The following is a 10,005-nucleotide window of genomic DNA, read 5'->3' as shown; positions in this document are numbered from 1 at the left end:
GTTTGCGCATGTGCGTAGAGTGAAAAGACGCCAAGTCACGGCCCATCCCGGGGCATCACGTGGGGTGATGAGCAAACAGCCAATCATGGGCGGACACGCCGCGCTGTGGTGTATATAAGCAGTGCCAATTATTGGCTCGGTCCTTTTTTTCCTCTGGATGAGGCAATAAATGCTTGCTGCAGAAGGATCCTAGTGTCCGTGTGTCTTCTTGCTGGCGAGACGACTGCGCAGGCAACAATTGCACTTGACATTTACTCCTGAGTGATGGCCACGTGAGCCCTGCAGCAGTCTCTTGTAAATAGTCAGTGACTATTATCTGAGATTTATGGGAATTTCAGACCTCAGTTGTAAGACATTCCTGGCAAACTTGGAATTCTTACAATGGCTGTGTTTGTTTAGGTAATGGTTTCCTATGACAACTCCCAGATCAGATAGGAGGTTTTGGTGTGTGTGGGAATTGACTTGCTAAAAGGCCTCGTGTGTAACAATCAATAAAATCGCATCAGGGAACTGGTTAGTTCAGTTCATTAGCTCTGATGCCCTGCTGCTAGCAAAAGCCTGTAATACATCCTGCAGTGTCTCTCTTCTTTTCAAATGGACTTGACTGGTGTAACTCAGAACACCAACACGGCTTGAGGATGGCAAGCTCAGAATCTGAAGGGGCTGTCAGCATGGAAGCCCAGGGAGGAATTGCTGTGAAGTTCAAAGCTGTCAGCCAGCAAAATTTCTTATTCTGGGGACTTCAATCTTTGTATTTCGGTAAGCTAAATGAAACCATCCATACCATAAAAGATAATATATATTATTTGAAGTCCATGATTTAAATATTAATCCCACCAAATTATCCACAAAATGTCAAGAATAAGGTTGGACCAAGTCCCTAGGCTCTTGCAGCCAAGCCAAGTAGACACAGAGGCTTCTTCATCATGCTGGTCTCACCAGTGGTTGCTTCATTACCATTTCATGTTCAGTGAAACCTGGAGCTCTGTGGACTTTGGAGACTGTTTTGAGCCCTCCAAAATCACAGAAGCCAACTCAGAGAGGGTCTTAGGAACCATGGAACAGGTCAGAGACTCTGAAAGCTAGGAAGCTTCTAGAACATCAACATGTTTGAACTGGAAAAGCAGTTCTGAAGCTGTTCTAAAGTCAATCTGTGGAGGGGGGTACATAATGGCTATAGGCAGCCTCCCTGGGGTGTAGATGGGCAGGAGCCAGAGGAGAGGGGTATTTTCTGGTATCAAAGCAAGGCAGAAGTATCTGGATAGGAGACAGCCTTCTACACAAAGACAGAAGAGTCAGGTATCTTGAGTGTTGAGCAAGGGGGTGGTCTGATGGCTACATCTGCATAGCTGCAGGAAGCTGTGGTCTGTGTCTGCTTCATGCCCTGAGCCTATGGTAGGATCAGGGCTCAAAGAACAGTTGAGACAATATACATTTGGGTTAAGTCTGGAGGTCTGGCACTGCTCCAAGGGGAATCATGGGTTCTGGGTCCTGGGATGTGGGGTTGCTGGGGTGGCGTAACTTAGTCAATGTCCCTTGGATCCTTCTCCAATCTCCAAAATATAAGGAACTCAAAGTAGGCAGAGAGGGCCATGTGCTTCAAGTGAGGAAAAGCTAGATGGTATCAGAGGTCCCCCTGTGCTTCACACATCTTTATGGGAACTTGCCTGCTACTTTGTCCCTATTCTGATGGACCATGAGCACTCCAAGATGTAATGCTTGTCTCTGAGGGTTTCCAGTCAGTGCCTGTGGGATATAGAGATCCAAGCAGAATCTCATCAGTCCATGGAGTCTGACTTCACTGTGGCCCTCATGATCTTAGTAGGACAGCAAGATGTCTGCCTGTCCCAGCCTTCCAGAGTGTGGCTAGATGGATGAAGGGGAAGTCTTGGGTGGCCAAGTAAATGCTTCCACAACTGGAAAAGCTCATCGGCTTTGGAGGAAGATTGTACAGAGAAGTTCTGAAGTTCTTCCGTGCCACAAGAAGCCTATAGGTCACAGAAAACAGGGATGAGGATAGACTTTGCATATTTTGATCATACTGAAAAACAAATAAGATGGTTGATAAATAAGTTTTATCTCACAATGTATAAGGTGTATCCAAAGAGCATGTAATATGCCCCTGCCCAACTTCTATTCACTTTCTTTGTTTTATGTTGTTTTTTGAGATAAGTATGTCACAGGCTGGCCTTGAACTCACCATCTTCCTGTCTTAATCTCCTCAGTACTGGAATTGCAGGTAGCTGGCATGGTGAGTGGTTAATGTTTATTAGTTCTACTTTTAAAGATATGGGTGTTACCTAGAAAGATTTGGGGTGTCTTAGTTTGTGATATGAGACCTACATGTGCTGAACATGGTGCACAAGACACCATTTAAATTACTGTATCATTTTTCCTGGATCAGTTCAGCTTTTCACTGAACCTAAACTTATGCTTTCAGGATACCACTGGCCCTACATTAGCTACAGCTGTACCTTACATCTCTGGCATTAAGCCTTCAGAGACTCTTGCTCCATGGGGCAGGTGTTCAGTTGCTCTCTATGGCCCCTCTAAGCCCTGGGGACCTGCTCCACAGACCCAGGGGCCCTCGGGGACCTGGATATCAGTCAGGCGGAGCCATCCAGAGCTCCAGGGATGGGGTAAGACAGGCAGCTGTGAGTGAAAACAGTTGAGCTTGCATCCAGACCACAGTTGGGTAGTTTGTAGATGTCCCTTTGGGAGAGAACTCCACAGATGGTGACCATGGGCACTGGGGTGTGCCTGCTGCTGGTGGAAACCAGAGACAACCTGGGGTTTGGCTACACAGATCCATCTGCACTGGAATAGCTTCTGGCCATCAGAGGAGGAGCAATCCTTCTGCCAGGAGGCCAACACTGCAAGTGAAGTCAGAGTTGACTTTGAACTTGAGGGTCAATGAGGCTCAGAGTAGGACAGACACTGGGCACTATCCCTGGGCAGTGTGAAGTTCTCCTTCTGTTGCTGCTGTTGGGTCTAGTGGATGGTGTCCACCACATACTTCCCCTAAGCTCAGCACAAAGGAGCAGAGATGTGGGCCCTGAAGCTTCAGTGGAAAGCAGCAGGCCTAGCCTGTGGACCCTTCCAGGCAGGTAAGGGACTTGCTTATGGGGGAATGTATGTGTGCAGATCCACGGACTGGAGGCTGGAATGGGTGACTGGGAAGGAAGGCGATTATTGAGGCCATAGGTGTGAGAAGGAAGGATCTGCCTAAGAGGAGAGGGCTGGGCAAATGCTAGCTTAAAATTAGTACCTTGCTCATGCAAGGCTGGTGTTCTGCCAATGAGCTACATCCATAGCCCACCTCCCTTTTCCACTTGTTTTGAGAAGAGGTCTTGCTAGGTTTCCCAAGCTGATCTTACTCTCTGTAGCCTATGCACGATTTGAACTTCCTATAGCTTTCCTAGATCCTTCCTCCTTCCTAAATCCTCTTGAGTAGCTGGAGCCAAGAGTGTGGTGCCAGGTTATTTTAGCATGTCCTGGTCCTAATTCATTTAGAATTGACTGTGTGTGTTCATCTTAGTCAAGTAGGTGCAGTTCTAGAAAGTTTATTCTTCGGTAATTATCAAAACATCCATTAAATATTGTGAGTGTCTTGGGGTGGGAGTGGTAGACACAGTGGCCATGGAGATCACCAGGTCAAGAAGACCTTGCCTGTAAAGCATGAGGACTTAGTTCAGACTCTCAACAACCATTCATCTACTACCAAGATACAATGACATGTTTTTACTTAGATAAACAGAAAAAAAAAATAAGGTTTGGTGTGGTGGTGCACCTCTTCTATCCCAGCAGTTGGGAGGCAGAGGCAGACAGACCTTTGTGAGTTTGAGGCCAGCCTGGTCTATATAGTAGCCTCATGATAGAAATAAAAAGAAAAGAATACTCACAATAGAGTGTGCATGGGTCCTGGGAGGAAGCACAGGACCAGGAGGAACTGGTGCATGCATGCACACACGCACACAATGCACACACACAAATACACACCAGAGATTCCTGGTTCCACCATACTCACCAGAGAAGATATGCCACTCAGGATTTTTCTGAGAATGTGCTGGGTCTGATATTGCCATCAACAGTGAAAAAATTCAGGGATGGAAGTAGGAGATAGATAGATGGACTTGTTGGGATAGGAAGTAGGAGATGGATAGATGGACTTGTTGGGATAGGAAGTGGGAGATGGATAGATGGACTTGTTGGGACACTGGCTGCTCATCTATTTTCTGCCAAGGAAAATTCATTTCCTGAAGTCCTGTACCTGACTCTCCCAACAGGTTCCTGTTCCAGATCCTCCCGTGGGGAGCAGGTCCCAGGTGCTGGCCCCACAGGCTTCCATCTGAGTCCCAGTTTTGGTATGTCTTTGGTGGTGGGACCCAGCTCACAATCCTAGGTAAGTGATTCTCATGGTCTCGTGATCCAGCTGTCTCAGGGAAGTCCATCTTTGCTCTGGGGAATCCTTACCGTCTGCCTTTCCTAGCCTTGCAGTCTGAACTGTGCCCTTTTCTGTGAATGAGGGAAAGGCAGTAGTTCTAAGGCAAACCACAGGAAAGGCCCCAGTAGCTTCATCTACTCTTCTGAGGCAGATGGCCCAGAAGAGATAAGGGAGTGAGATTTTCAGGATTTTTACAGAGACCACTACATCTCAGCATCTACACTGAGGCCCAGATGCCCATGCAGACTAAGAAGGCCACATAGCAGGTGCAGGGATATGGCGGGTGCCATGAGCCCCACCCTTAAAGATTCAGGTCACCCTAAATAGAAAACCACAGAGACTGAGAGAGGAATCTGGCTCAGTCTCATCTTCTGCTGGCCCATGAGGTCATAGAGATACAGAAAAGGCTCAGAGTGACCAGGTAACTAGAACCAGGTCCTCCCAGGATGATTACTAGAAAAAAAAATGTAGACTGTCTATTGTTCCTGGGGTCTCTCAGGGCTGGTGCCTGTTGTTTAACTACTTGTCCATCTTCCTCAAATATCTTTAGACTTAGATGAGAGATGAAGGTGAAAATGGAGCCAAGTGAAGCCAGGAGTCACCAGAGACTTCCTGGGTGGTCAGGGGTTTGCTATCCATCCTAGTCTGGGAGATGGAGCCCCAGGAACATAGCCAGTGTAGGTCTTGTGATTACTATGGACAAAGCATCATGTCCTTGGAGGAGTTCCTAGGATTTTTCTGGATGGAATCTAATCCTTGGTGAGATAACACAGGCCCCGAAGCCCTTATACAGCAGGTGCACCTTAAGACCAACTCCCCAGGACCGGTCTTGCAGAATAAATGAGCAGTAATTCTCAGAGGAGGCTCTGAGCATTGGAGAAGCAATGGGGGTTGGGGAGCTGTCCTCTGCCCCACCAGGAGGCCAGGGTCAGATCCCAATTCAGATTCCAGCTTCGAAGGGCTAGAGAATACAGCTGGTCTTAGTCTCAGTGGGGAAACCAAGATTACAAGGGTCTGGGTCTGGGTCTGGGTGCCAGGCTGTCTGCTGTCCAGGGGAATCAAGTGGGCAGAGGAGAAGAAGGAAACATCCCTGGGTGGAATGGCCACAGAGCTCCTGATAAGAGAAGGATGCTTCCCTATCACGTGGGCTCTCCTATGCCAACCCTTATCCCCTTCTCTGTCTGCGCAGGTCAGCCCAAGTCTGACCCCTTGGTCACTCTGTTCCTGCCTTCCTTAAAGAATCTCCAGGCTAACAAGGCCACACTAGTGTGTCTGGTGAGCGAATTCTACCCAGGTACTTTGGTGGTGGACTGGAAGGTAGATGGGATCCCCATCACTCAGGGTGTAGAGACAACCCGACCCTCCAAACAGACCAACAACAAATACATGGCCAGCAGCTACCTGACACTGATGTCTGACCAGTGGATGCCTCACAGTACATACAGCTGCCGGGTCACTCATGAAGGAAGCACTGTGGAGAAGAGTGTGTCACCTGCTGAATGTTCTTAGACCACAATCCTCCCTGAAGCCTTAGGGGCCTGGATCTGAAGTGCCAGAAAAAAAGGGTTTAAGTTAACCCTTTTTAACCACCACTGTCTTTCCTGTGCCTACTACTCAATAAATATCTTACCACCAACAAGAGAGTCTTGTTTTTCTCTGCATCACTTGCACGCCCAGGGAGGCAGAGTTGGGAAGTCCTGGAACCCAGTGGGAAATGAACCCAGAGGAGAGTTCCCAATCTGAGTATTCTCTGGGAAATAGTGTTATTGCTAAAACTCCTTCCTAGGGGAGACATATGCAACATGTGCCATTCCTCCTAAGATCCCAGGGACAAGTCAAAGCATGTTTCCAGCTAAGTTCATTCTGGGAAAGCAATGAGTTTCTTTGCTTCCTTATGGAGCATAGGTAAGGGGTTACTTACCTGGGTGTGGGTGCCCCTCCCTCCTAACAGGCTGCACCTGAAAAACCTTACCTAGAAGGGCGAGGGCCTTTCCATGCCCTCACTAATGAAGGCAGAACTGTATTCGACAGACTGAAGGGAAGATCTTGATACTCGGGTAAGAATCTTGTGCCCCGCTCCATCCCTCCATTTGGGGGTATAAATCATCATCAGAGATGATTTTTTATAGTGGGATGCAACTGAATGCCCCAAGATGTCAGTTTCTTGGGTTGGTGAATAGTCACTCACTGTTGGAGATTGGCTCTAATGCTTTGATTCAATCAGGAATTTGCATTTCCAAACGCTAAAGGTCCTTGTCCCCAATTGGTTTGGGGTCCTGGCCCCTAAACAGCCAATCACTGGGCATGGGGCAGGACCCTAGAGTTGCACAGTTTAGGACACAGGAGAGAGAGAGAGAGAGAGGAAGAGAGAGAGAGAGAGAGAGAGAGAGAGAGAGAGAGAGAGAGAGAGAGAGAGAGAGAGGATATCGCTACGAAGCAGTGGGAAACAGATGGACGCAGGAGCTGCAGGAGAGAAAGCAAACCAGCCATGTAAGAATTCGAATGGGTAGCCACTGACCACTTCCCTGACTGGGCCTGGGTAGGAGGTTTAGGAGTTCCCAGCCTTTGAGGTAGCCAAAGTATTTTAAAATTAACTGGTGTGTATGTGTGTGTGTGTGTGTGTGTGTGTGTGTGTGTGTGTGTGCGCGCGCGTGCGCGCGCGCGCGCACGCTTGTGCAAATTCAAAGAGTTCCTGGGTAGGTGATTGGAAGTGTAAGATCCACCAGAAGCACAAAGCAGTGTAGTTAAAAACTCTCGATACAGCTCACAAATGTTGTCATCAGGATTTCAGTCCACAAGCTACTAGATCTTTCTTCCTCCAGCATAGCCCTTCCCTCATGTCCTTCTTCCTTTCAGGATGGAACTCTAGCCTCCCGAGATAAGGCTTTCTATTTCTACTCAGGTCTGAGGGTTCAAGGCTTAGAGACAGTAGGAAGTGGCTCAGGTTGCATTCGAGTCAAGAAAAGAGCTGGGAATTAAACATAATCTAAGACCTAACCTTTAATGGAGCCCATCTGCCCTGCTTGCTGCTGGTCCTATGTGTTGCAGCTTGATTTATCTTTGCCCCGCTTCCTCACCATCCTCAGCTCTGATTAATTTCAGTGTAGAGGTTACTGGGGTGGCCAGCAGTGGTGAGACTTTTCCCGGTAAGATGTGAACAGATGTCTGTTCATCTCAGATGGGGAACTGCTTGTAGACTACAGTAACAATTCCACTGAAGTCCAACGTGACATATTAATGAGCTTATTTGTTTTACTTATAAGAATGTGTGTGACACAGGGCAGTGGTGGCGCATGCCTTTAATTCCAGCACTTGGGAGGCAGAGGCAGGCGGATTTCTGAGTTTGAGGCCAACCTGGTCTACAGAGTGAGTTCCAGGACAGCCAGGGCTATACAGAGAAGCCCTGTCTCAAAAAGAAAAGAAAGAAAAAAGAAAAAAGAAAAAAAGAAAAGAAAAGAAAAGAATGTGTGTGACTCAGAGGTAGCTGCATCACCAAAAAGGCTTCCATCATGAGTGGCAGTCCCATCAAAGCTGCACTCTGGGAGCTCCTTTTGAGACTCCCAGACACCTTGGCTGGCTGGAAAGTCTCCTCACCTCAGCAATCATTGCAGCTCATAAAACCATGGGAATCTTGTAAATCTTGGGAAATGTTCTGAACTTCTACAGACTTATGCATTGGTCTACTTCCTGAGCCTTGTAAGTTTCTTTTACTTCCTGGATTATTTTCATGTTTTGTGTGTCTTGTCCATGTGTGAAATGTGCACCATATGTAGGCCTAATGCCCCGGGAGGCCAGAAGGGGCAGTAGATCACCTCCAACTGGAGTCACAGATGGTTGTGTGCTGGGAACTGAGTTGTAGTTCTCTGCAAGAGCAAAAATTGCTCTTTAAAGCCTTCTCTCTAGCCTCTACTTTCCAAGTCTTAAGAGGTCTCCCTCTAAAACGCATTGTTTCAGTTTAGAGGAAATTGCTACACATTTTTTACAAGAAGGATGGCTGATGCTGGGAGAAGTGTAGGGTTCCAACTCCTCTTCTTTTTTTACTGGAGTAATTCACACTCTGCAACGTCTCAAGGCACACTGCCTCTCTAGGCTTTGTTGGCCAGCTCCTGCATCCACAAGTGTTATGCTTTTTAAGATGGCTGAATCTTGAGGTCCCTCACTAGCTCTTCCTTTGTCTCCTTTAGCAGGTGTTTCCTGCCATCTGCCTTCCACAACTTGGTTTCCCAGGTGGTTACATAACAGATCCATGCATGGATTCTGTCTTAGTTAGGGCTTCTATGGGCATGATAAAAAAAAAAAATCTATGACCAAACACAACTTTTGAAGGACAGTTTCAGCTTACAGTTTGTAGTCTATCATCCAGGAAGTCAGAGCAGCAGCTTGAGGCAGGAGCTAATGTAGTGGTCCAGGCTGCTTACTGTCTTGCTTCTCATGTCTTGCTCAGCATACTTTCATATAACACCCAGGACTACCTGCCCAGGAGTGGTGTATCCACCTGGGCCATTCTATATCAATCATCAATCAAGAAAATACAGCATAGGCTTGCCCACAGGCCAATCTGGTGGGAACATTTTTTCTCAGTTGAAGTTCCTCATTCTCAAATGACTCTAGCTTGTGTCAAGTTGATATAAAACTAGCAAGCACAATTGACCTTTTGTCACCATCACACACAAACACATCAGCATAACCTTTTCTTTTTTGCTATTCCTAAGATTTCATATTATCACAATATAAAATATTCTAATTTTTATTGGTCTCACAGTCCTTAACATTTTCAATACTTTAAAAGTTCAGTCTCTCTACAATATCCAGGCTCTCTGAAATTCCAAATATCTGTAAAATTCCAAATCTTCTTAACTATGGGCTCCTGTAAAATACAACGTAAGTTAAATATTTTCATATTCCAAGAAGGAAGGACCAGGCAGCATCATAATCAGATCAAGGCAAAGTCAAACGGTGTAAAGCTCAATGTGAGGCCTTTGGGACTTCTTAGTTCCCAAGGGCTGGCCAAGCACCTGCAGTACCTGTCCGAGGCTCAGGCCAGCTCTATTCCACAGAGGGTTCTGTACTTGGCAGTTATTCCATGATATTGTCATCTCTAACATTCTGCAGGCTCCTGCTGCATTTGGGTTGCACTTTCACCAACAGTCTCCTGGGCCATCTTCAGGGATGTTGTCAAGTCTCAACTTCTCTCTAAGAGAGAAGTTCTGATGCTCTGACTTCAACCTAGGCTACACAATTTACCAGAGAGCTCTTTGTGTTTCTCGTGGTGCAAGATTCAGCAGCTCTCCATGACTCCTTCATGCCTTCACAACCAGTACTCCCTGGGAATCTTACACATTACTGTAGCAACAGCTTCAGGGCATGGCTGCTTGGGGAGGTGGGGGAGTTTGACTGTGCTTACCCTATGCTGCCTTCCGGGTGAGTGCACAGGCTATGGGGAAGCGCTCTTGCTGTGGGAAAGCACGATCTGAGATGAGGGGTCCCTGGGCCTGCGACAAGGCCAGGGCCATGGGGTTCTTAGACTCTTGGACATCCAGGTGCCATAGGGAGTCAGAACA

At 47.1% G+C, this 10,005-nt stretch overlaps 1 protein-coding gene across 5 annotated transcripts; it reads left to right on the top strand.

The window, feature by feature from the left end:
* Positions 1–1,141: 1,141 nt before the first annotated feature.
* On the top strand, positions 1,142–6,080 carry Igll5 (immunoglobulin lambda like polypeptide 5). 5 transcript variants are annotated; one of them, XM_031364626.1, is made up of 7 exons: positions 1,142–1,299; positions 1,826–1,994; positions 2,226–2,251; positions 2,959–3,107; positions 4,287–4,402; positions 5,634–5,719; positions 5,816–6,080. In XM_031364626.1, exons 2-7 carry the CDS (start codon positions 1,871–1,873, stop codon positions 5,951–5,953), a joined length of 639 nt encoding a protein of 212 aa, XP_031220486.1. In that variant the 5' UTR covers positions 1,142–1,299; positions 1,826–1,870; the 3' UTR covers positions 5,954–6,080. The 5 variants fall into 5 exon arrangements, with proteins under 5 accessions (XP_031220486.1, XP_031220488.1, XP_031220489.1 ...); XM_031364628.1 differs by having other exon boundaries at positions 5,881–5,940; XM_031364629.1 differs by having other exon boundaries at positions 5,842–5,930.
* The last annotated feature ends 3,925 nt before the right edge of the window (positions 6,081–10,005 follow it).

This window comes from Mastomys coucha, unplaced genomic scaffold (assembly GCF_008632895.1).
Source record: "Mastomys coucha isolate ucsf_1 unplaced genomic scaffold, UCSF_Mcou_1 pScaffold12, whole genome shotgun sequence".
Classification (NCBI taxonomy): Eukaryota; Metazoa; Chordata; class Mammalia; order Rodentia; family Muridae; genus Mastomys; species Mastomys coucha.
The sequence above is the reverse complement of the archived record's forward strand: the minus strand, read 5'-3'. Positions and strand labels throughout refer to the sequence as shown.